Source organism: Artemia sp. Qi Xiang Cuo, chromosome 4 (genome assembly GCF_049724085.1).
Source record: "Artemia sp. Qi Xiang Cuo chromosome 4, ASM4972408v1, whole genome shotgun sequence".
NCBI lineage: Eukaryota > Metazoa > Arthropoda > Branchiopoda > Anostraca > Artemiidae > Artemia > Artemia sp. Qi Xiang Cuo.
Window position 1 is genome coordinate 65980195 of NC_142797.1, and position 27195 is coordinate 66007389.

The 27195-nt window shown below is 34.7% G+C and overlaps 1 protein-coding gene across 2 annotated transcripts in view; it reads left to right on the forward strand.

The window, feature by feature from the left end:
• The first annotated feature begins 13680 nt into the window (after window positions 1-13680).
• The window catches only part of LOC148953342 (octopamine receptor beta-2R-like), a 433562-nt gene continuing 420047 nt past the window's right edge, over window positions 13681-27195 (forward strand). Inside the window, exon 1 of one of the 2 annotated variants that reach the window (XM_089087630.1) lies at window positions 13681-13784. In XM_089087630.1, coding sequence (XP_088943756.1) covers window positions 13783-13784 — 2 coding nt within the window. In that variant the 5' untranslated portion in view covers window positions 13681-13782. The remainder of the gene's footprint in view (window positions 13785-27195) is intronic. The other variant, XM_089087631.1, reaches the window with a different exon arrangement.

The following is a 27195-nucleotide window of genomic DNA, read 5'->3' on the forward strand; positions in this document are numbered from 1 at the left end:
TTAGGAAGGACATTGCGTAAAGAACTTGTTCTGAAAAGATATAATAAAGCCTTTTGAAAAGTATTGCTTGGTGTTGGGGTGTGCAAAAAGTCGTAAAGTAAAGTTGTGGGTGAAAGGATGAGTACTTTAACTTGTAAAATTGGTTTAGGAAGGACATTACGTAAAGAGCTTGATCTGAAAAGATACAAAAAAGCCTTTTGAAATGTATTGCTTAGTTTTGGAGTGTGCAAAAAGTCATAAAGTAAAGTTTCGTGGGAAAAGGATGAGTACTTCAACTTGTAAAATAGGGTTAAGAGGGACATAACGTAAAGAACATGTTCTGAAAAGTTATAATAAAGCATTAGTAAAGTATTGCTTGGTGTTGGGGTGTTCAAAAAGCTGTAAAGTAAAGTTGTGGGTAAAAAAGATGAGTACTTCAAGTTGTAAAATTTGTTTAGGAGGGACATTACGTAAAGAACTTGTTCTGAAAAGATATAATAAAGCCTTTTGAAAGTATTGCTTGGTGCTGGGTTATTCCAAAACCATAAAGTAAAGTTTCATGTGAAATGGATGAGTACTTAAAGTTGTAAAATATGTTTTGGAGGGACACTACGTAAAGAACTTGTTCTGAAAAAATATAATAAAGCCATTTGAAAAGTATTGCTTGGTGTTGGGGTATTCAAAAACCATAAAGTAAAGTTGTGTGTGAAAAGGATGAGTACTTCAACTTGTAAAATTGGTTTAGGAGGGACATTACGCAAAGAACTTGTTCTGAAAACATATAATAAAGCCTTTTGAAAAGTATTGCCTGAGGTTGGGATGTGCAAAAGGACGTAAAGTAAAGTTATGGGTGAAAAAGATGAGTACTTCAAGATATAAAATTGGTTTAGGAGGGAAATTACGTAAAGAACTTGTTCTGAAAAAATATAATAAAGCCTTTTGAAAAGTATTGCTTGGTGTTGGGGTATGCAAAAAGTCGTAAAATAAAGTCGTGATTGAAAAAGATGAGTACTTCAACTTGTAAAATTGGTTTAGGAGGGACATACGTAAAGAACTTGTTCTGAAAAGATATAATAAAGCCTTTCAAAAGTATTGCTTGGTGTTGAGGTGTATAAAAAGCTGTAAAGTAAAGTTATGGTTGAAAAAGATGAGTACTTCAAGTTTAAAATTGGTTTAGGAAGGACATTACGTATAGAACCTGTTCTGAAAAGATATAATAAAGCCTTTTGAAAAGTATTGCTTGATGTTGGGGTATTCAAAAAGCTGTAAAGTAAAGTTGTGGGTGAAAAAGATGAGTAATTCAACTTGTAAAATTGGTTTAAGAAGATTATTACGCAAAGAACTTGTTCTGAAAAGATATAATCAAGCCTTTTGAAAAGTATTGCTTGATGTTGGGGTGTGCAAAAAGCTGTAAAGTAAAGTTGTGGTGAAATAGATGAGTACTTCAAGTTGTAAAATTGGTTTAGGAGGGACAAAAATTTGGAACAGTACTTTAAATTGTTTCATCTCTTTGAGAAATATCTGAATTGAAGTGGGAAATTTTTATTTTCTCTGGAAAAAATAGAATTGATCTGTAACTTATTTCTTCTCAGAGATAAAATTAGAATTGAAATGGAACTTTTTATCTTCTTGGAAAATATTCACAATCATAGTATAAGTTTTCCTATCTTCAACGATAAAATTTAGAACAGAGCTTTAAATTTTTTTATGTCTTTCGGGAATTAAGAACTGAAGTGGGAGCTCCTTATTGTCTTGTTGAAATATTTACGATTGATGTATAGCTTTTTCTATCTTCTACAAAAAATTTGAAGGAGAACTTAAAATTTATGTCTTTGGGGAAAAATCTGAACTGAATTGGAACCTTGCTTGATGTTGTGGTGTGCAAAAAGTTGTAAAGTAAAGTTGTGGGTGAAAAGGATGAGTACTTCAACTTGTAAAATTGATTTAGGAGGGACATTCTGTAAAGAACTTGTTCTGAAAAGATATAATAAAGCCTTTTGAAAAGTATCGCTTGATGTTGGGGTATGTAAAAGCCATAAAGTAAAGTTGTGGGCGAAAATAATGAGTACTTCAACTTGTAAAATTAGTTTAAGAGGGACATTAAGAAAAGAACTTGTTCTGAAAAGATATAATAAAGCCTTTTGAAAAGTATTCCTTGGTGCTGGGGTATTCAAAAAGCTTTAAAGTAAAGTTGTGGGTGAAAAAGATGAGTAATTCAACTTGTGAAATTGGTTTAAGAGGGATGTTACGAAATGAACAGGTTCTGAAAAGTTATAATAAAGCCATTTGAAAGTATTTCTTGATTTTTGGGTATGCAAAAAGTCGCAAAGTAAAGTTGTGGGTGAAAAGGATAACTACTTCAAGTTGTAAAATAGGTTTAGGAGGGACATTACGAAAAGAAATTGTTCTGAAAATATATAATAAAGCCTTTTGAAAAGTATTGCTTGGCGTTGGGGTATGCAAAAAGCCGTAAAGTAAAGTTATGGGTGAAAAAGATGAGTACTTCAAGTTGTAAAATTGGTCTAGGAAGGACATTACGTAAAAAAATTTGTTCTGAAAAGATATAATAAAGCCTTTTGAAAGTATTGCTTGGTGTTTGGGTATGCAAAAAGCCATAAAGTAAAGGTGTGTGTGAAAAAGATGAGTACTTCAAGTTGTAAAATTGGTTTAGGAGGGACATTACGTAAAGAACTTGTTCTGAAAAGATACAATAAAGCCCTTTGAAAAGTATTGCTTGGTGTTGGGATATTCCATAAGCTGTAAAGTAAAGTTGGTGGTGAAGAGGGTGAGTACTTTAAGTTGTAAAATTTGTTTAGGAAGGACATTACGTAAAGAACTTGTTCTGAAAAGATATAATAAAGCGTTTGAAAAGTATTGCTTGGTGTTGGGGTGTTCAAAAAGCCGTGTAGTAAAGTGGTATGTGAAAAGCATGAGTACTTCAAGTTGTAAAATTGTTTTAGGAAGGACATTAGGTAAAGAAATTGTTCTGAAAAGATATAATAAAGCATTTTGAAAAGTATTGCTTGGTGTTGGGGTCTTCAAAAAGCCGGAAAGTGAAGTTGTATGTGAAAAGGATGAGTATATCCAGTTGTAAAATCGATGTAAGAAGGGAATCAAGTAAAAAACTTGTTCTGAAATAATATAAATAGCTATTTGAAAAGTATTTCCCGGTCGTGGGGTATGAAAAACGCAGCAGAGTTAATTTGTGGGTGAAAAGTATGATCAGTAAAAGTTGTAAAATTGGTTTAAGAGGTACATTACGAAAATAACTTATTCTGAAAAAACATTTTAGGGGGGAGCCAAATTATTGAGGGTGGGGGGCCCTTCTGTGTCTCAAGTTCGCAACAAAAGTATTAAAAATGAGTTGGGGGTCCCGGGAGGGGGGGTTTCTTTGGGGGCCGGTGAGGGGGGGGGCTTTTGAGGCCCTGGGGAAGGGGGCCCCTTCAGGGGCCTGGGGGCCCTTTGGGGTTGGGGTAGGATACCTCAAAACACTGTTAAAATAGAACTTGTGTATTATAATGACCACAGAGTTTCACCCTAAATCATCTTCTAAAATGTCTCAAACTGTTTCGCCTAAATCATCTTCTAAAATGTCTCAAACTGTTTCGCCCAAATCATCTCCTAAGAATGTCTCAAACGGTTTCACCCAAATAATCCCCTAAACGTAATTTCTGGGTGTTCCTTTGTTTTGGCATCCCTACGCTGTCACATTTAAAATTCCCAGGAAATCATTTCCCGCGTAAAATATATTCAATCCGTCTTGAATTTCTGAAAAAATATCTAAGGTGTTTCTACTTACACTATTATGGCATCGTTAGAATATTAATTTCCGAACTTATGACTAATCCCAAAGACCAGAGAAGCCATATTTAAAAATAGAATATTAATTTATCTGTGTTACGAAAGACCATTTATGTCTCAGACCAAAAGACCAAAGAAGCCATATTGTTTCTTAATTCCCCTTCGTTGATCAATAATTCTCCGTCAGATTATGTAATCAATTTCTCAGATATTATCTCCCCTTTTTGGATCAATACATTGAACCGTTAGAATTTAATGCGCATGTGCAAACTTCGCCCCGGAGTCAAAACACCTATAATCAACAAATAAATTGACCTTGAAAAAGGTGTCATTGACCCGTTTGTGGATCAATACACTTAGATGTATTCTATGCCCATATAAGGAGTCCCGTCATGAGTCGATAGATCATCCATACTACTATGGGGGAGTGGCTCAAAACTGAAGCCTTTTCTGGGTTTGGTCTTGTGAATTCCCCCCTCCCCCCCGCCCAGATCAGAGTCACGCCTCATACAGCATTAGCCACGGGGCCAGCCTTTTTTTATTTAAGAAGTAGATTTTTTCCACTATTGGAGGTTAAGAGGCTAGTTGAATCAATATCTCCTGGCGCCTGGCGTCTTCCCTTAGACTGGAAGGTTTTCTCTCCGTCCTTAAGCCCTGAGACGTTTAATGGAGAGTTCCAAACCCCTCAGAAAACTTGTCAAAACCTGTCAATTGTCAAAACCCCTCGTCAAACTGTCTACGACTTTATTTTCTGCTTGACAAAACCCCAAAAAATAAATATAGGGCTGTATTGCTCTTTACCAGTCCTACGATTTATTTACTAAAGTACATGTTAAAAAAAGTAAAATAAACCTGTCATGGGAGAAATGGACAATCTTATCGAAGCGTTTGGATTGTCTTGCTCATTCCTTATGTCCGTTAGTGTCAAAACTAGACAATTTACAATGGCACTGGGAAAGGAGATCAAGATGGTACTGAATGACATTCCAGAGCCTAAAAATTCTTTCCAGAGCCTAAAAATTCCTGTAGTTGTGTCTATTGAAGTTCCTAAAAGTCACAGGCACCCTCTACTAATAGCAATTCAGAAAGAAGAAAGTTTTCGAGAGTCACGTAATTGTGCAGTTTGGTTTTTCTAAAAGGTTTCGCAATACTGGAATTACGTCAGTAACCATGAGTTATGTCTTCCACTCCATTCCTGCCACACCACTCCTCCCATAGAGATAGAGATCAGATCATAGAATGCAAACACATTTCTTTTTGCACGCGATGCATGAAAGAAACCAACAGTTGAAAAAAAGTAAAACGATGTCGTGAGAGTCCACAGGGTGTTGAAAGATTATCCACACACGTTTTCCACAGAAATATGGACACGGAGTTATAAATTAGTCAACCCTTTCAAGCATATAGAATTGAAGATGATCATTGCACAAATACTTTTTAAAGTATTTGATTGATTTTGTATAAAATGTTCCCAAATGAGATGTTTCAATTCACTGGAACCAGTTTTATGACCTGATTACAGTTTACAGTATTTTGTGGATTTAAGTACATGTGTAATGCACGCTGAAGGTTTTTTTTCAATGTCTTAGTGCCTGCAGAAAATATAGTAAACCGGGAAAGATTGGCCAAGAAGGAATGAGGGATATTATCCCTTGCACTTCAAGGCAATTTGCCCATGTGCGTTTGGCCATTCAAGCCCAGACGGTAGTTTATTTTAATGTAACAATTCACATTTACTTTAATACTTTACCCTCCATTTACTTGTTAATTTTATGTTGAATCTCTACTAACCACACAGTCTTTTTCACTTGGTTAAAGAGACTATATAAGTCACCACATCGGTAATTTCTCGCGGTAAAATTCTGAGGCTTAATAGCTATTGTGTACAGAAAAATATGCAAAGTAACAAGTGTTCTAATATGAGCTATTCTGGACTTGAGCATGGGAGTGGGCTCATCTGGTAAAGGATCCCCCTAAATGACTTAAGTTTGTTCTTTAAATATTTTTTCTTTTTCCAAAATTCATCTTTTTTCTCATAATTCCTCCCAATGCCCCCTTAAGAAAATATCAGGCATTTTCTTACAAAATTTGGATATGTTAGATACAAAATTGAGGTATTTGTGTATTATAGCGACCACACTGTTGTTCTTGATCTGTTGTAAAACTAGTTTATCTGTGTGCACTCGGAGATAATCAGCTTAGCCTGGGTAAGATAAACTACTATGCAGGTATATTTTTATGAAATATCAAATAGTTCGTGGTAACAAACTGTAAGTAAGGAGCGGCCCGGCTCAATAGTAACTGAAACGCTAAAACGGAATATTGATACCACTAGGTATATCAAAAGAATTGGTTTATTATGCTATTTTCAAAAATACAAGTTTCATTAAGTCTAGTCTTTTCCATTAAAGGCTACGAGCCTCAAAAAATTTGCCTGATTTTCGAAACAAGGGGGAAACATCCCCTAAAAGCCATAGAATATTTATGAAAATCACACCATCAGATTCAGCATGTCAGAAACCCTACTGTAGAGCTTTCAACTTCATATCTGCAAAAATAAGAATTTTGCCAGAATTCAGATCACGGATGTGTGTTTATTTGTTCGTTTGTTTGTTTTTTTCCAGGGGTGAGCGTACCGACCCAGTGGTCCTAGAATATCGTGAGAGGGCTCATTCGGACGGAAATTAAAAGCTCTAGTACCGTTTTTGAGTGACCAAAAAGAAGGGAGGGCAATCAGGCATCCTCCTCTACCCCTTTTCCCCGAAGTCGTTCGACAAAAATTTTGAGATAACAAATTTACTTATTAAAGTTGAAAGGCCCAATTGTTATACTTATGGATATAACCTGACCCCCCCCCCCCCCAGCCAAAGGGGAAAGGTCTTTAAGTTAAAAAATTTGCCCATTGTTTAAACATAGTATTGGTTAATTTGGAGTACGTATAAATTTTCGGATGGGGGGGGGGGGCAATTTTCTGCTGGTGGTTTTTCCACTGGTAATTTCCATGGGGATGGAAGTTTCCAGGGTGAGAACTTGTCAGGGGAAATTTTACACTGATGGAATTCCCCAGAATTCCTACGCAAAATTCTTTTTATGTCTTGCTTTCTCTTTTCCATCTCAATTTTACGCATGGAGTTGTTAATGGTAATTGTTCAGGATAAGTTTTCACCGGGATGGAATCATCAAGAGGATGTTTCACTGGGGATGGGGATTTATCCATGGAGGTGGGTCCAAATTTCCTGGTACTATTTAAAAAACGATCAAAAATTAAATAAAAAAAGTTTTCCATCTGAAAGTAAGGAGCAACATTAAAACTTAAAACGAAATTTTTTTTTATGTATTTGAAAGGGATTACCCCCTCCTCAACATTTCGCTCTATACGCTAAAGTTAGAATTTTGTCCCACTTCTGTAAGAACGACTTCTGAAACACAAGGGTCACTTAATTAGAACAATAGGAAGCTTTTTTTTAAGTACTAAAGAACTTTAGCGTAAAGAGTGAGGTGTTGAGGAGGGGGAAATCCCCTTCATATGCGTAATAATTTCTGTTCGTTTTAAATTTTAATGTTGCTCCTTTCTTTCAGTTGAAAAAACTTTTTTTTTTATTTAATTTAATATATAGAGATGGTTAGGTTAGGTATTTAATATAATTCATTCTGGGCGGCCTGTTTCCATAATTCTCTGTTGTAGTTTCCATAATTGTGTTATTAAACTATTATATTTTCATCATATTTGGTATATTTCACTATGATTAACCTAACTTCACTTCTTGAGTGTGGTAACTATTTTATGCAAGTACCCAAATTTAATTTAAAAATTTTTTATATTTAATTTTTATGTATTGTAATTTTTATCGTTTTATTGTTTTTATTGTATTGTATATTTGATTTTTATTGTAATTTAAAAAAAAATTATATTTAATAAATTTTTCCAATGAGATTCGGGTTATAAATTCAAAAATGTATTTTGATCTTTTTTTAGCACAAATTTCTTACTTTGTATGAAGTGTTGTTGATTTTTTTTGCGTATGTAACTGCAGTAGGGAAATCCCAGTAATCGTTATTATTATTATTTTTTTGTAAATAATCCAAACATCTAAATTTTGCTTCAAAAGACTATCAGTAAAATCTGTCGTTGACCTTACTGATATTACTGAATTAGGCTGATATTCAATAAAACACAAACGCCATTTGAACCATTTAGGAGATTTTAATGGAACGGTATTGGGGAGGTGATTGTAATGGGGCAGTAAATATTTTGCAGTAGTTCATGTTTGTTGAATTTCAGCTCAAAATGTCATTATGATTTCTGTTCACTTTTGTTTCATTGCTTTTCCAAATTTAGGGTAAGTTTTTGTATTGAAATCCCTTATTTAGGTCTAAGCTTCAGAGAAAAAATTTTGATCAAATATCCCCCTTAGTGTATTTTTACTGAGTTGTTATATGGAGTGTAGCAAAAATTATTTAGAGCTAAATTTTAATGATGGGGTTTAATTCATATCTGGGAGGGATGGGTTAACAAAATTCGTTTTGAAGCTTTAATATCATGTTTTGCTTCGTTTAGGAAAATACCCCAATATGTACTAATAGTTCGGCTGTTTTCATCATTGAACCTAATATCAAAACGGGGAAAAAAAGAGAAAAATAAGCAAAAATAATGAAATATATTTAAAATCAATTAAATAATATCGCACAGACCTACTCCTCTCGCCAAAGACTCACAGGATATTTTATGCCATAAACTTTGCTTTATATGGCATTTGCAACACATCATAAACCTTGCCCCTGTGTACACCAATGCTAGAACAGACTTTTGCTGGAACAATTTACCGACTTACAGTTTTAAACTAGTATTTAAGCAGCGTCAAATATGAGTGTTGATAAACAGCTAAAGCAGGGCAGCATAAGGCACATAGGCTACTTATTCTATTTAAGGGTTCCTAGTTTTCATTTGTGTGGAGGATTATGACGTCCACTATCTTGTATTTCATTTGACCTAAATATAGGAATTTTCCAAAACTCAAATTGAAACTATGTATAATATTTTGTGGGGACCTTTTAAGATTTTTTTTTTTTTTTTTTAGGGGGATGGAGGTTAGTCAACATAAGTAGTGTTACAATGCTGCCAAGTTATTTTTAATGATTAATAAAAAAAAATTTACACAAAATAAGTTTTTAAAAAAAAGTCAAGAACTCCATTCAACCAAAAGTGAACAAAATAGAATCAAATAACCTACCAAGCATACAACTACCGAAAATCAGTATTAATAAATTAATGAAACCCAAAACAAACAGAAATTAAAATAAGTCAAACTCAAAACCAGCAGAAATTATTCTGAGTAAGATTTCTAAGCCCTATGATTTCTAAGAGGCATAATATAATTTGTACTTTGCTGTAAAAAAATCCTATAAATGTTTTCACTTTTATAACGTTAAGAAATCAAAATTTAATTAAGATATTAAGGAATTAATATCACTATATGCATATTAAACTGACAATATACATTTTTTTTCAGTAAAATCGTTTCAATTTTTTTCAGTAAAGTAAAAATTATATTCTAGCTTTTAGAACACATAGGGTTTAGAACCCTACTCAGATTAATTTCTGCTAGTTTTGGGCTTGACTTATTTTAATTTCTGTTTGTTTTGGCCTTATTTTTTAATTAATACTGATTTGTGGTAGTCGTATGCTTAGTAGATTATTTGATTCTTTTTTTTTCATTTTTGGTTTAATGGAGTTCTTTAATTTTCTTTGAAAAACTTATTTTGTGCAAAAGGTTTTTTTGATTAATTTCTGTTTGTTTTATATTGACATAGTCTTTTTCAGGGAGAAAGACTGAGCCTCTTCTGAAGTTAAACAGCCATCCCTTCCATAAGAACCTTAAATACCCCCTTGGCCAAACTTACAACCCTTGCCCCTATTCTCCGGGGTTTGTTTCTACCCCAAAAGCCTATTTTTGGTGGTAGGCCAGATAGTGACTATGATAGCGACTTAGAAGAGAAATGGCCTCAGTCCACACAGAGTGGATGAGTTGATTCTCATTCACGATAAATATAGCCACATCCCGCAGTTCCTATATACTTCTGAAGTTTGCCTGAAGGAGTATTTTTTCGACTTGCACTAATATTCCAAGATAAATGATGAATTTTGTGATCCGGTATTCAAAGTTTTGTATACAGTAATTTTCAACGAATAAAAATACTACTAATTTTGATAATTAATTCTGTTAGGAATACTCTTAGATATTTCAACTACACTGCAAGGGTTCTGAAATGCCACAACCATTTCGTTTTTGCCAGATTTCTACTCGTTTTTACCAGATCTACACGAAGAAAACCAGCGTCCAGCCAGCGACTCGCAAAGTTTCTACCTCATGAACAGGTAGAATATCTTGGAAATAAAAATGGGATTTGAGGTCAACATTTCTGGTCAACATTGATCGTGTCGGTATTCTCTTATAGGTGCGACGCCGGGGACTAGTGGTAATTGTAATAGCAGTGGTAGCTTACAGATATTAAACCTTATAATAAAAACCTTATATGCCCCCAGGGCATAACTTGCAGCCCTTGCCCTGAGGGTTGTAGGAGGGGGGGATTGTCATCCTCAAACACCTAATTTCCAGAACTTTAAACTACGTTAAACAAAACGGCCATCTCAAAATTTTGATTGAATGTGTTTGGGTAAATGGTGGGTGTGAGAGGCGGTTAGTTGCCCTTCAATCATTTTCGACTATTAAAAAGAGTACTAGCCCTTTCAATTTCCAATCGAAGGAGATCTTTTTGAAGTTTCCACAACAATACTTTTTATAAAAACATTATATGCCCCGAAGTCATAACTTACAACCCTTACCCTGAGAGCTGTGTGTATGTGGGGGGGGGTGTCATCCTCAAAAACCTTATTTCCAAAACTTTCAACTACCTTGAAAAAAATGGCAATCTCAAAATTTTGAATGGATGTGTTTGAGAAAATGGTGGTGTGAAAGGGGGGTTAACTACCCTCCAATCACTTTTGACTTTTAAAAAGGGCAATAGACCTTTCAATTTCCCATAGCGTTAGCCCTTTTTGAAGTTTCTACGACAACGCTGTCTATAAAAACCTTATATGGCCCCAGGACATAACTTAAAAGCCTTATCCTGAGGCGTGTGGGGGTTTTGTTATCCTCAAAGACATAATTTCCAGAACTTTCAACTACGTTGAACAAAATGGCTATCTCAAAGATTTGATTAGATGTTTTTGGGGAAAATGTGGGCGTGAGAGGGAGGTTAGTTGCCCTCCAATCACTTTCGACAATTAAAAAGGGTGCTAGCCCTTTAAATTTCCAATAAAATGAGCTCTTTTTGAAGTTTCTGCGACAAATTTTTCTATAAAACCTTATATGCCCCCAGGGTACAAATTAAAACCCTTACCTTGAGGGTCGGGGGGGGGGGGGGTTATCATCCTCAAGGACCTAATTTCCAGAATTTTCAAATATGTTGAACAAAATATATATTTCAAAGTTTTGATTGGATGTGTTTGGGGAAATGGTGGGCGTGAGAGGGGGGTTAGTTGCCCTCCAATAACTTTTGAATATTAAAAAGGGCACTATCCCTTTCAATTTCCAACCGAATGAGCTCTTTTTAAAGTCTCTACGGAAACACTTTCTATAAAAACCTTATATACCCCCAGGGCATAACTTGCAATCCTTGCCCTGAGGAGCTTGGGGGGTTTATCATCCTCAAAATCATAATTTCCAGAATTTTCCACTACTTTGAACAAAATAGCTATCTAAAATATTTGATTGGATCTGTTTGGGGAAATAGTGGGTGTGAGAGGGTGGTCAGTTGCTCTCCAACCACTTTCGACTATTAAAAAGGGCACTAGCCCTTTCCATTTCCAATAAAATCAGCTCTTTTTGAAGTTTCTTCGACAACTAGTTCTATAAAACCATTATATGCCCCCAGGACATAATTTACAACCCTTGCCCTGAGGGCTGTGGGTATTTTCATCCTTAAAGACCTAATTTCCAAAAGTTTCAACTGCGTTGAGCAAAATGGCTATCCCAAAATTTAGATTTTATGTGTTTGGGGAAAGGGTGGGTGTTAGAAGGGGGTTGGATGCCCTCCAATCCCTTTTGACTATTAGAAAGGGCACAAGCCCTTTGAATTTTCAATTGAATGTGCCCTTTTTCAAGTTTTTAGGACAAAGCTTTCAAACCTTATATGCCCACCGGGTATAACTTATAACCCTTGCCCTAAGGGCTCTGAGGGGGTTATCATCCCCAAAAAACTAATTTCTAGTTCCTTGGGGATAGTCTAATAACTTTCAACTACGTTGAACAAAATCGCTATCTAAAAATTTTTATTTTCCTCCAATCACTTTCGACAATTAGAAAGGGCACTAGCCATTTCACTTTCCAATTGAATGATCCCCATTTGAAGTTTCTACGACAATTCCTTCTATGAAAACCTAATATGCCCCCAGGGTATAACCTATAACCCTTGCTTTGAAGACTGTGGGAGGGTTGTCATCCTCAAAGATCTAATTTTCAGAATTTTCAACTACGTTGAACAAAACGGCTATCTCAAAATTCTGATTGGATGTGTTTGGGGAAATGGTGGGCGTCAGAGGGGGGTTAGTTACCCTCCAATCACTTTTGACTATTAAAAAGGGCACTAGCTCTTTGAATTTCCAATCGAATGAGCCTTTTTTGAAGTTTCCACGACAACGATTTCTTTAAAAATCTTATATGCCCCCATGGTATTACTTACAAACCTTGCCCTGAGGGCGGTGGGGGAATGTTCTCCTCAAAAACATAATTTATATCTGGAAATCAACTACGCTGAACAAAATAGCTATCTCTGAATTTTGATTGGATTTGTTTGGGAAAATGGTGGGCTTGGAAGGGGTGCTAGTTGCCTTCCAATCACTTTCGACGATTAAAAAGGGCACAAGCCACTCCAATTTCCAATCGAATGAGCCCTTTTCGAAGTTTCTATGACAATTCCTTCGATACGAAGTGCCTTGGTCTAGAACAAATAAATAATACATTGTGCCAACACTCTTCTTTACTTAGGTAGCTCGATTGCGCTGCCTATGATACAAGTGTTATATTTCATATACAATTCTTGTCTTCAAGAGGAAAAGCTGCCCGTTTGCACCCTATTATTATTATCATTATTATTATTATTATTATTATTATTATTATTATTATTATTATTATTATTATTATTGTTATTATTATTATTATTATTATTATTATTATTATTATTAATATTATTATTATTATTATTATTATTATTATTATTATTATTATTATTATTATTATTTTTGTTATTATTATCTTTAAAAATTGTTCTTGTTCTACTTGAGCCGGTTGAGTTTTTGCTGAGGTATCAGAAGGAATTCTTACAGATCGCTTATATCTTTTCTAATCTTTCTTGTTCTCTTTCTCTCTCTCGCTCTCTCTCTCTTTTTATTTTTTAATATATTATTTATAGCATAGAGCATCGAGCCTTTCTGGGGATTAGTGCCTTGTATTTGTCTTATTTTTGTTTTTTGTTTGTTAATATATCTGATCTTTTTTTTATTTTTTTATTAATAATCAGAAGTACTTTGTTATCGTATATTTTACATCAAGTGAAAGTTTAGTTTAATTTCGCCCTTCTATTGGTAAATATTCACTAAGGCTCACTAATTTTAACTGGACTGGGTCTTTTATAGCAGAAATACCTACATTTTCAACCTTTTCTTTCGGTTTGAAGGGAAAAATCTCAATTGATTTATTGTTTTGTCGATATCAAGTTTGTCGAAAGAACTAGAAGAATTCGTTGTAATGTCTTGAGGCTTTCAAACATGTTTTGAACAATATAAGGATTCAAAGCTATTAGCGTCTTTTTCAAAACTATTATCCTGTCTTATAGATAAATATTTGTGTTTTCTTATTTGTGTGATTTAATTAAAAAAAAATAAACAGAAGAAATTATCCTTGGACTCAAAATGTAACGGAAATAAGAAGCCAGTTGTGAAAAATGTAAGCTATATATTTCGTTTTTATCTTAGGACGTTCATATTGTAATATTTGCCTCAAGTTTTTAATAGTTTCTAAAAATGCAAAAAAAACAAAAAATGTTTTTCAAATAAAAGCAAAGAGTATTGCTGAAACTTAAAACAAGAAAAATAAAACAATGCCAGTAACACGCATACTAATCTGGGTATGGTAATATGTATAATAAGCTAAACTTAAAAGGAACAGAAATCACAATCGAATACATAAATGAAACCTAAAACAAACAGAAGTTAAAATGAATTGTCCACTTAAACTTGTGTTGAACTGGAATTATATCAAATAACAGGGCTGATCCCACCACTCAAACTTCGTAATGGCTAGAATGTAATTTGTGCTTTATTCAAAACGATATGTGTTTCGAAGAGGGTGTTTTTTAATATTGAAATAAAGCACATTTTCCTACCAAAGAAAGAAAAAGTTTAAAAATGCTGGTGATTATTTTCTATCTCAATTCGATCGGAAAAATTTCTATCTCAATCATATGTCGTTGTGATTTCCAAAGCCCGAGGACCAAGCCTCGATCTTGCATCGAGTCAGCGAAACTCCGCAGCTCGCAATTAGCTCTTTCATTTGAGAAAGGCTAGTTGTTGTTTTCTCAGTGAAAATTAAAAGAAAAAACTTTGTATTCTGATCAACGATCCGCATGGCGCAGTTACCTGATTATCTGCCTTTGGCCAGGAATGCAGTGCATGGAGTAGCACTGAACTCATTTTCGCTTCAAATGAAGAACTCGTTTTCCATTGATCAGGGTTGCTAACTCCCACACTTTTCGCGTGCAACGCACACTTTTCACCTCATTGCACTCTTTCCCTCCACGGACCGGAATTGCACTCTTTTTGCCAATTATTACCTCTTTGCATTCTTTTACGAATTGACTATAGAAAAAGTATTAGCGAAATAAAAAACTTCAAATTAAACTATTTGAATGCAAAAGATACAACAGTTAGGCGGTATGTTCTCTGTTATCTCTGCCTGTGCCGTCTCCCAGTCGTTATTCTAGTGTTTCCAATCATTTAAGAAGAAGTAGATCAAATAAAAGTCAATCTAACAAGTGAAAACGTAGAAATTCAAATTTACTAGAAAGAAGTCAAAAGCTGTTTGGCACAAGCATTCTTTGGAGATGCAATAAACAATTTGGTTTGTTAACTATTATTATTTATAAAATTCCGTGTAATTATTGTTGAGTTATAACTTCTCCTCGATCGACATTCAAATTGCATCGAAATGAAACGTTATGTGAATTTTAATCATTGAACATTTTTGAAAGCTATCGATCTTATTTTTGGAAATCAGTAAACCTAAATTTACACTTCTGTGTTGTTTGGATAAACTACCCATAAAGACTTTTTTCTCTAATTCACATGATTTAAAATGCACCTTTCTTAGAATTTTTGTGTCGTTCGCATTTATTTATATTCATTAATATACTCAAACTTAATTTACTCAGATCAGTATTTTTGCCAAACAAGCAGCTATTCATTTTCCGGGAATGTACTCAGAAAACCATTCATTTCAAATAAGAACTGAAAATGAATTTACAAGAAAAGGAAAGATGCAGAAACTCCCGCAGAGGAAGAAGAAGAATTCAATTGTGCGACTAAGAATGTGTTCACCAATTTTTTTGAGCTGCTATGGCACGGTATTTGACTTGACTACCGAGAAGTCAGCTATAGTTAATGACTAATTACTTGAATCTCTAATATTCCTTTCAAAATATTTGGACAAATGGGACACAAAACTTTACCTAAATTTTTTGATGAAGTCAACTATAGTTAAGTTAAAGGTCCAAGTGATCAAAATTAACACATGCAAATTTCTAGCAAAACATTACCTTCTAGCTATAAAAATAACGAGAATTATTATCGTTTATTGTCTAATTAGTAAATATACCAGGAAAAAAGAGGATAATTTGTTTGTAGCCTTTTTGGACTTAAAAGGTGCTTTCGATAGTGTAAATAGGGAAACTCTTATGCATTATTTGATTAATTTAGGAATACCGCGTCAGTTTGTGCGGATACAAGTGTATTTTATACACTTGTGATTTTAATACAAGTGTATTTGAGGGTAAAGTTTGTTGTGCGGGTTGGTAAGGAAACATCAAGAGAAATATTGTGCAGGTTAGGGGTAAAACAAGGTTGTACTTTGTCACTGAAGTTATTTCCGTTGTATAATAATGACACTGAAAGCTATTTAAGGAAAAGGAAAGTAAGTGAATTGCAATTTTTTGATAAGAAAAAACGTCCGCACTTTTGTACGCCGATCATATAGCTTTATTGGCAAATAGTGGACAGAATCTGCAGCGTGCAATAGAGAGTGTATAAAAGAATTTTAAGGAAAAGAGACTGGTTTTAAATCTAGAGAAGTCAGCAGTAATGGTTTTTGTAAGGGGAGTGAAGACACGTGAAGAAAATTTTAATTACGGGAGGGGAGGTATAAAAGTACTGAAGGAGTATGGTTACCTAGGCTGTAGACTTGTTTCAAATGGTAAGCGGACAAGAAACGTAGCTCTAATGTCAAGTAATGGTAAAAGTTTAGCTGGAATATTCTTAAAGAGTTGTATTAAGGATATTGGAGCGAAGGATTTCAAGCTACAAAAGCTTATTTTTGCAAGTAGAATAGAACCTGCTATACATTATGGGGTAGAGATATGGGGACACGAGAAGAGAGTGGAAATGGAGAGGATACAGCTACATTATTTTAAAAGATTAATAGGGTTAGATAAAAATTTTCATAGCATTGTTATAAAGTGCGATCTGGGTCTTTTTAGCTTAAGAAATAAACAGTTAGTAAGCATAGTAGGTTATTGGGAAAAAATTATTGCTATGCCAATTATCGGTTAATAAAAACTGCTTTCAATGAAATTTTATTGGATAAAAGAAAAGATTCTTGGACTGTGCAAATTAAGAGTATACTAGACAATTGTGGGCTATCAGGCTGGTGGAGTGACGGTATTAGGCCTGGGGTGGAAACAGGATTGATTGCAAAAACTCTGGAAAAAGTGCTACAAGATCAAGAGATCCAGGTTTGACAAGAAGAAAAGGTTGAGTCCCAATCCCTTGGAATAAATAGAAAAATTAAAGAAGCCTGGGGAGAAGAAATATATCTAAAATTTGGGCTCCAAAATGATATTTTAAAATGGGTTTTACCAGTAAGAGGGAATTTCATGCCACTTGGGGGGAGAAGAAAGTATTTAGGGAAGGTTAAGGTACGAAGTGGTCCCTTCACTTGTCCGATGTGCGGATAGTTTGGAGATTTAGAACATTTTATGCGTTATTGTGAAGAACTGAAGGTATTTAGAAGAAAAATTTTTGGGAGGGAAGTCATGCATAGAAGTTGTTTAGAAATTAAAATAGGAAGTAGTTGCAAAGTAGATATAAAAAATTTGGGAAATTTTGTGAGTGTGGGGATGAGACATAGTGAGGGTTTTCTATCATAGTGAAATTTTCAAAGTGTTTATACTTATTATGTTTTATGTTTTTTGTTGTATTTGTAACATCCATGGCCCATGGGCTTTTGTGAGAAATATGTCTATATTTATCTAACTCATTATTTAGTGGTTCAATTAAGTAGGGAACCCTTCTGACCTTATTTGAAATATATTTAAAAGATTTAAAGATAATATGCTTATTGATCGCAGAATAATTTATAATTTTTTAAAAATTATGTGAGAGTGGTGAGACCAGTGAGAGGGGCTGGTCGCATGTCGGGAGCCGCCTGCGCGCAAATTTTTTGACTTGTTCTCTTTTTGAGCAAGATTTTCTCTTTTTTTGACTCGATTTGTACTCTTTTTAGATGTAGGCAGTTGGCGACCCTGTTAATGAGTCAGGACACTGCTCGGTTTTCAGTAACGTCTGTTTGCAGCTTAGCTTGTCAAACAGTTCGTGGTAACGAGCTGTAAGTAAGGAGCGAACCGGCTCAATAGTAACCGAAACTCTAAAAAATGGAAAAAAAAAGTTTGATACCAATAGATACATCAAAAGAATCAAATTTTTATGCTGATTTAAAATATATAAATTTCGTCAAGTTTAGTCTTACCCATCAAAAGTTACGCGCCTAAGAAAAATTTGTCTTATTTTCGAAAACAACCCCTAAGAGTCATAGAACTTTAACGAATATCACATCATCAGATTCAGTATTTCAGAGAAGACTATAACAGAAGTTTCAAGCTCCTATCTGCAAAAATGTGAAATTTTGCATTTTTTGCCAGAAGTAAGATTATACGGATACATGTTTTTTTATTTTTTTTTTTCCCATGGGTGATTGTATCGAACCAGTAGCCCTAGAATATCGGGTTACGGTGGATTATCTTTCCATGGAAGATTTTTCCTTGGGGGAAGGGACATTTCTGTAAAGGGGGCGCCGGATTTCCAAGCATTATTTAAAAAACGGTCAGAAATTAAATTAAAAAAGACAAATATTTTCAACTGAAAGCAAGGAGCAGCATTAAAACTTAAAACGAACAGAAATTATTACGTATATGAGGGGGTTCACTCCCTAGTCAATACCTCTTTCTTTACGCTAAAGTTTCTTTAGTGCTTTCAAAGGAGCTATCTTTTCTAATTACCCGGCCTTTGTAATTCAGGGGTGTGTGATTCGAACAAAATTCGAACTTTTGCGTACAGTGCGAGGTATTGACTAGGGGGCGAACTCCCTAATATACGTAATAAAAACATACGAATATAGAAGTTCGTTACGTAAGTTAATTCATAAGTTACGTCAGAACAAAATTTTTAGAAAGCCATTTAGCCAAAAAAACTAAAATTAATATGTAAATTTTGTTTTAATTATTCATATACGGAGAGCCAAAATCAAAGCTGCATTAATTCAAGAAAAGTTCAGAAATTTAATTTAACAAAATACAAGTTTTTTTTAACTAAAATTAAGGAGTGACATTAAAACTTAAAACAAACAGAGATTATCCCGTATATGAAAGGGGCTGTCCCCTCCTCAAAGCCTCGCTCTTTACGCTAAAGTTGGACTTTGTTTCACATTTTTATTTTTGAAAACAATAAAAAACTTTAGCGTAGAGAGCGGGGCTTTGAGGAGGGGACAGCCCCTTTCATATACGGAATAATCTATGTTCGTTTTAAGTTTTAATGTCGCTCCTTATTTTTAGAAAAAACTTATTTTTTAAATTTAATTTTTGTTCTGAGTCAGGATTTTTCTCATTTAGTGCCGAAGTAGTACTTATCTTTGGTACAGAGCTATGGATAAGATCGTTGCGTCACTAAGTCTACAAAATTCCACAGCTTGGACTTCGATCATTATTGCACTGAACCAGGTGTTATAAGATATTTGCGTTGGGTTATACTTGGATTTAGCAGTTCTTGCGACAAGCTGGTCCGTAGCTTGGACTTTGCTTATTTTTACACTAGGATTAAAAATTCTTGAATGATTTTGTTCCAAACAAGGTGTAACATGCCTATTTTTTATAAAGCTGGTAGCAAATAAAAAGGGTATGGATGGATTATAATCCCAATGCTGCTTTCCATCGTACATATTTGTATTCTATCTATGATTCAAGTTTTAAGATAAGTTCAATATTCTCGTTTGTCTAGTTAAATGTTTCTGCTAAGAATATGATATCTGCCTTAACTTCTTACAATTTCTCTTATAGGCTGTGAGAATTACCCCCCCCCCCTGGAGTTATATTTTTGGTTCTTTTGTCCATTATGAATGAAGCTACTGTCATAGATTTTGGATTTGATGTCTTGGGTGTGACGGGTGTTAATTTTCTACCTTTAAAAGATCACTGTAAATATCGAGTTCCAATTAAATCAGCCCTTTGTTAAGATTTTATGACCATTTCTTCTGTACAAAGTAGCCAATAAAAAGGAGAAAGAATAAAAATGAATATGACCAACATCACTCTTTACAATGTGTTGTTAAGTCTCTTTACAGAACTCTTTACTAAAGAGTTCTAAAAGAGTTCTAAAAAAAACTCTTTACCTTCTGTGTTGATAGTAGTTTCAAAACACTTTCGTAAAACTACTTTTTTTTTTTAGTGGAGTGTAATGACTGACATTAAAACCTGAAACAAATCAAATAAATCGAAATGTAAATAATTGTTGTTATCCGATGAGTCAACGAGGGCTATCAACTCTTTCAAAACCCTTTTACCCTCTTTGGGTATAAGTTTAGCTATTGCTTAACTGAAGTCTTTTTAGAATACAATGAATAGTATCATTTACCAATAGCTTTTGAAAAAAAATTAACTAAGTGTAAATAATCAAGCCCTACTAATTTCATGTAATTATGACAAAAAAAAAAAAAAAAATTTATCATCTTGGTCTTTGTATTGAGGTGTTGTCCTCTCTCCCCGTTATATCCTTGCTGTTGGCTCTCAAATTTGAATTTTTAACAGTGCTATGATGCTAAACAACCAAAATTTCTCATTAAATCTATCTTCTTCTTTGAAAAAAAAATGATGATAAAAACTTCTTCTTTGATAAAAACTAAAATGTGCCATCAATACTACCGCTTCCTCAATAGAAGAGGCGTTCTCAGCGTCTTAGCACTCATATTAAATATATAAAAAACGGTGTCTTCAACTGATAGAAAAGAGTGGCATTAAAGTTAAAATAAACAAAAATTATCATAGGCAGCGCAATCGCACTGCCCAAGTAAAGAACGATGTTGGCACAATGTATTATTATTATTTTTTTTTTTAATGTTTTTGTTTCCCATACCAGGGCACTTCGTATCGAGAAAGTTGTCGTAGAAACATCAAAACGGGCTCATTTGATTGAAAATTGGAGTGGCTAGTGCCCTTTTTAATAGTCGAAAGTGATTAGAGGGTAAATAGCCCCCCCCCCCCTCAAGCTAATCATTCCCCCAAAGCACATCCAATCAAAATTTTGAGATAGCCATTTTGTTCAGCGTAGTTGATTTCCTCATAAAAAATATGTTTTTGAGGAGGACACTCCCCCACAACCCTCAGAGCAAGGGTTTAAAGTTATGCCCTGGGGACATATAAGAATGATGTTGTCAAAATATATTATTTATTAATTATTTTCATAGAGAGCAGGGCACTTCGTATCGAAGAAGTTGTCGTAGAAACTTCGATAAGGGCTCATTCAATTAGAAATTGGAGTGGCGTTTGCCCTTTTTAATAGTCGAAAGTAATTGGAATGCGACTAACACCCCTTCCACGCCCACCCTTTCCCGAAACACATCCAGTCAAATTTTTGAGATGGCCATTTAGTTCAGCGTAGTTGATTTCCAGATAGAAATTATGTTTTTGAGGAGGATACTCCCCCCCAGCCCTCAGGGCAAGGGTTGTAAGTTATGCCCTGAGGACATATAATTTTTTTTTTATGGAAGACGTTGTCGTAGAAACTTCAAAAAAGTATCATTCGATTGGAAATTCAAAGGACTAGTACCCTTTTTAATAGTCGAAAGTGGTTGGAGGGCAACTAACCCCCCTCTCACGCCCACCTTTTCCCCAAACACATCTAATCCAAATTCTGGGATAGCGATTTTATTCAACGTAGTTTTAAGTTCTGGAAATTAGATCTTTGAGGATGACAACCCCCACACAGCCCTCAGGGAAAGGGTTGTAAGTTATATCCTGGGGGCATATAAAATTTTTATAGACCGCATTGTCATAGAAACTTCAAAAAGGGCTAATTCGATTGGAAATTGAAATTGCTAGTGCTCTTTTAAATAGTCAACAGTGATTCGAAGGCAACTAACACCCCTTCCACACCCACCATTTCCCCAAACACATCCAATAAAAATTTTGAAATAGCCATTTTATTACACATAGTTCAAAGTTCAGGAAATTATACCTTTGAGAAGGACGCTCCCCCTACAGTCTTCAGGGCAAGGGTTATAAGTTATGCCCTGGGGGCATATAAGGTTTTTATTGAAATCTTTTCTGTAGAAACTTGAAAAAGGGCTCATTTGATTGGAAATTCAAAGGTCCGGTGCTCTTTTTAATGGTTGATAGTGATTTGAAGGCAACTAACCCCCCTCTCACGTTCACCTTTTCCCAAATACATCCAAAAATTTTTTTAGATAGCTATTTTATTCAACGTAATTCAAAGTTTTGGAAATTTGGTCTTTAAGGAGGACAACCCATCCCCCCACAGCCCTCTGGGCAAGGGTTTTAAGTTATGCCCTGGGGGCATATAAGGTTTTTATTGAAAGTGTTGTCGTAGAAACTTCAAAAGGGCTCATTCAATTGGAAATTGAAAGGATTTTTTTAACAGTTGAAAGTGATTGGAGAGCGACTAACGCCCCTCTCACGCCCACCATTTTCTCAAACACATCCAATCAAAATTTTTAGTTATACATTTTGGTCAACGTAGTTGAAAGTTCTTGAAATTAGGGTTTTTTTATTATGATAACCCCCTCAGAGCCCTCAGTGCAAGGGTTATAAGTTATGCCCTGGGGGCATATAAAGCTTATATAGAAAGTTGTTGCAGAAATTTCAAAAAGGGCTCAATTGATTGGAAATTGAAATTGCCCTTTTTAATAGTTGAAAGTGAGGGAATAGTAATTAACCCCCTTCTGACGCCCACTATTTCCCCAAAAATATTCAATCAAAATTTAGAGATAGCCATTTTTTCAACGTAGTTCAAAGTTCTGGAAATTTTGTATTTAAGGATGACAAACCCCCCAGAGCCCCAACGGTAAAGGTTATAAGTTCTGCCCTGGGGGCATATAAGGTTTTTATAGATAGATTTGTCGTAAAACTTCAAAAGGGGCTCATTCAACTGGAAATTGAGAGGGCTAGTTCCCTTTTTAATACTTGAAAGTGATTGGAGGGTAACTAACCCCACTCTCACGCCCACCATTCCTCCAAATCCATCCAATCAAAATTTTTAGATAGCCATGTTTTTCAACGTAGTAGACAATAATGGAAATTAGGTCTTTTAGAAGGACACCCCCCCCCAGCACTCAGGGCAAGGGTTGTAAGTTATGTCCTGGGGGCATATAAGATTTTTATTGAAAGTTTTGTCATAGAAACTTCAAAAGGGCTCATTTGATTGGAAATTGAAAGGGCTAGTACCATTTTTAATAGTCAAAAGTGATTGGATGGCAAGTAAACCCCCTCTCACGCCGACTTTTCCCCAAACACATGCAATCAAAATTTTGAGATAGCCGTTTTGTTTAACGTAGTTGAAAGTTCTGGAAATAAGGTCTTAGAGGATGACAACCACGCTAACAGCCCCTAGGGTAAGGGTTGTAATTTATACCCTGGGGGCATATAAAGTGTTAATAGAAAGCGTTGTCGTTTCTAAAAGGGCTAGTTCGATTTGAAATCGAAAAGCCTAGTGCCCTTTTTAATAGTCGAAAGTGATTTGAAGGCTTGACATTTTTATAGAAAAGATAAATGTGGGTATAATGTATTATTTGTTGTTGTTGTTGTTGTTGTTTAGACCAGGAAACTTTGTATCGAAGGAGTTGTCATGGGAACTTCAAAAAGGGCTCATTCGATTGAAAATAGAAAGGACTGATGCCCTTTTTAATAGTCGAAGGTGATTGGAGGGCAACTAATACCCTTCCCACGCTCACCATCCCACGCCTACCCTCCCATTTGCCCATTATGTTTAAAAACTAAATGTTGCCTTAAGATTAAATCAAAATGCACTGCGTTAATGCTAATTCCCAATAAGGCATCTCAGCAGTATCCCAAGAACGACTGAGGGTATTATGTTCAAACTTTCGGGGCTACTTCTGATCTTTAAATTTAACCAAATCAAAATCCAAGCTATCAAAGAAAGTACACATATTTTTTTGTGAATGGTATAAATTTTTCAATTTCAGGTCAACTAGAGGAGGTATGAAACTAAATTAAACACTACTATTTGTGTCCAGATTTTTAAAAGGGTGTATGTTGTTAAAAATGGCTGAAAATTTTTCTCCAGCATACAAATATCAGGCCAAACTATAAATTCTTAAGAAAATGAAAATATTTAAATTATTATTTTCTTTTTCCCTGAAAAGACTATGTCAATATAAAACGAACAGACATTAATTAAAAAAAACTTTTTCAACAAAATAAGTTTTTCAAAGAACAGTAAAGAACTCCATTAAACCAAAAATGAGCAAAAATAAAATCATTTACCAAGCATGAAACTACCACAAATCAGCATCGATAAATAAATGAAACCCAAGGCGAACAGAAATTACAATAAATAACCGAATCAAACTCAAAACAAGCAGAAATTAACATAAGTTGGGCTCAAAACCCCGATGCCTTCCCAGGGCCAGAAATTTTTTTTACTTTACTGACAAAAATACAAATGAATGTGCATTGTCAGTTTAATATAAATATACTGATATTTAGTAATCAAAATGTTAATATTATTTGATTTATTAAAGTTATAAAAGTAAACATTTATATTTTTTTCAGTAAAGTGCAAATTTTGTTCTGGTCTTGGGAAGGCATAGGGGTTTTGCGCCCAACTTATGTTTTTTTCTGCTCATTTTGAGCTTAACTCGGTTATTTATTTTAATTTCTGTTCGTTTTGGGTTTCATTTATTTATCGATGCTCATTTGTGGTAGTTTCACGCTTGGTAGATTATTTTATTGTATTATTGCTCATTTTTTTGTTTAATGGAGTTCTTTACTTTTCTTTGAAAAACTTATTTTGTGGAAAAAGTTTTTTTTAATTAATTCCGTATATAAGGGGAGCTGCCAATTCCTCAATCCTCGCTCCTTACGTTAAAGTGTTAATGTTGCTTTAAGTTGCTTCTCATTCAAATTCAACGGCCCTTGTGTTTCAGTAGTCTTTTGTAAAGAATTCTGACAAAGAGTCATACTTTAGCGTAAAGAGCAAGGATTTAGGAAGCGGCTGCCCCCTACACATACAGAGTAATTTTGTTCGTTTGAAGTTTTAATCCTGCTCCTTATTTTCAGCTGGAAAAACTGAGTTTTAAATAAATCCAATTTCTGCCTATTTTGAAACCATGCCTGGAAATACTCCTCCCCCCCCCTCTTCGTAAAATTTCCCCAGAGAAAACTCCCTGTGTAAAATTTCATTTCCACGGAAAATTCTTCCCGTGAGAAACTCCCCCCGCAGAAAATCTCCTCCCGGGAAATTTCTGTATACATCCCACTATCAAAAATTGTACGTGAACAATAGGCAAATTGCATAACTTACATCCCTCTTCCCAGGGAGTATGGGGATCATTTTGTCCGTAAAGGCATACTTATTCGACCATCCAACTAAGTTAAACTGGACACTTGTGTCAAGATTTTGATTAGATGTCTTTGGGGGAAAAACGGGCTATGGAGGTGGGCTAGTTACCCTCCAATCTTTTTTGTCACGTGAAAAGGGTACTAGAACCTTATGTTTTAGTCCAAATGAGCCCTCTCTTGATTTATTGGAACCATTGGTTCGATATGACAACCCTGAGAAAAAAAAGAAAAAAAAAACTAATAAAACTAAATCCGTGCTCTTTCTTCTGGCAAAAAAACTAAATTCCACATTTTTGTATACATTAAGATCCCTTGACTGTTTTGGACGAAATCACCCCATTTTCTGAAATTCAGGCAGATTTTCCGAGGGTCACAATTTCGCTGGGTAAAATTAAACATGTACAGTAAGAAAGAGTTCGGTTCAAATTTTGTTTTTTAGACGATTTTGTTCCTTGAGAAGGCCACTAGAACCTTAAATTTTTGTTCTAATTAGCCATCCTCCAATTATTTTAGGTCCTTTGCTCAATATCATTGGTTATAATAGCAAATTTGGTATTTAGCTGTTTATCCCTTAATCAACCTTATCGCTTACAAGTAACAGTTTAACGGGGATAAATGCTTTTATTAGACAGTGAAAACAATGACAAGATCTCTGGATATTTCGGTCTCATATACAGTGACAGTCATAAGCAGATAAACAGCAGTTTATGCTGTTCTTCTAATGACAGCAATCCGAATGATCCATAAAAATCGGTATAGAACAAAACCCAGCTTAACCCATGATTTAGTAGGAAACAAGCTACTAGCCTCATTTCCTACCTTAACTGTAGCCTTGTTTTTCTCGTACATAGCACTTTCACATTAATATATATTTTCACTCCTAGGCTAATAATTGAGAAGTGCCTGAGTTTTCAAACACCTTTGGTCCTCAGTTTTATAGATTATGAGCAAGCGTTCGATTCTGTTTATACAAGGGCTTTAGTAAAGGTTTTATCCTTGTATGGTATACCAGACAAATATATTAAAGTGATTAGTGCTATATATGAGAATAACACTGCTGTGGTTAAGGTAGGAAATAAGGTTAGCAGCTGGTTTTGTATACGGTTTTGTATATACTATACGGTTACTATAATTAAAGTTGATTTATTATCTTTCATTTAGTTTCAAGAGCTTGGAGTCTGTTTGACATTTTTTCTATGGAATTGCGTTCCGATAGATATCAATATCTAGCATAATGAAAAATATACTGTATCTGATATTATATGTAACGGTACTGATGCATTATCAAACAGTTCGTGGTAACGAACCGAAGTAAGGAGTGACCCGGCTCAATGGTAACCGAAACTTAAAAAAATGGAATTTCGATACCAATAGATACATCAAAAGAATCAAATTTTAATGTTGATTTAAAATATATAAGTTTCATTACGTTTAATTTTACCCATCGAAAGTTACGCGCCTGGGAAAATTTGGCTGATTTTAGAAAAAAGGGGGAGAGACCCCCTAAAAATTATTGAACCTTAATGAAAGTCACACCATCATATTCAGCGTATCAGAGAATCCTACTGTACAGGTTTCAAGCACCTATCTACAAAAATGTGGAATTTCGCATTTTTTGCCAGAAAAAAGATACCAATTTCGATACCAGATACCGATAAAGATACCAGATGCGTGTTTATTTCTTTTTTTTTTCTTCTTTTTTTTCCCAGGGGTGATCATATTGACCCAGTGGTCCTAGAATATCATGGGAGGGCTCAGTGGAACGGAAATTGAAAGTTCTAGTGCCCTTTCTAAGTGAAAAAAAATGGAGGGCAACTAGGCCCCCTCCCAAGCTTATTTTTTTCCCAAAGTCACCCCATAAAAATTTTGAGGTAGCCAATTTGTTCAGCATGTTCGAAAATATGATAACTATGTCTTTTAGGATGACTTGATCCCCCGAAGTCCTCAGGGGGAGGGCTGAAAATTATGAACTTTACCCAATGTTAACATAAAGTATTGGTTATTGGGAAGTATGGGGGAAGGGACATTGCTATGAAGGGGGTGCCGGATTTCCCAGCATTACTAAAGAAAAGATCAGAAATTAAATAAAAAAACAACAAGTTTTTCAACTGAAAGTAAGGAGCAACATCAAAACTTAAAACGAACAGAAAATATTACGTATATGACTGGGTTCACCCCCTAGTCAAAACCTCGCTTTTTAAGCCAAAGATTTTTTAGTACTTT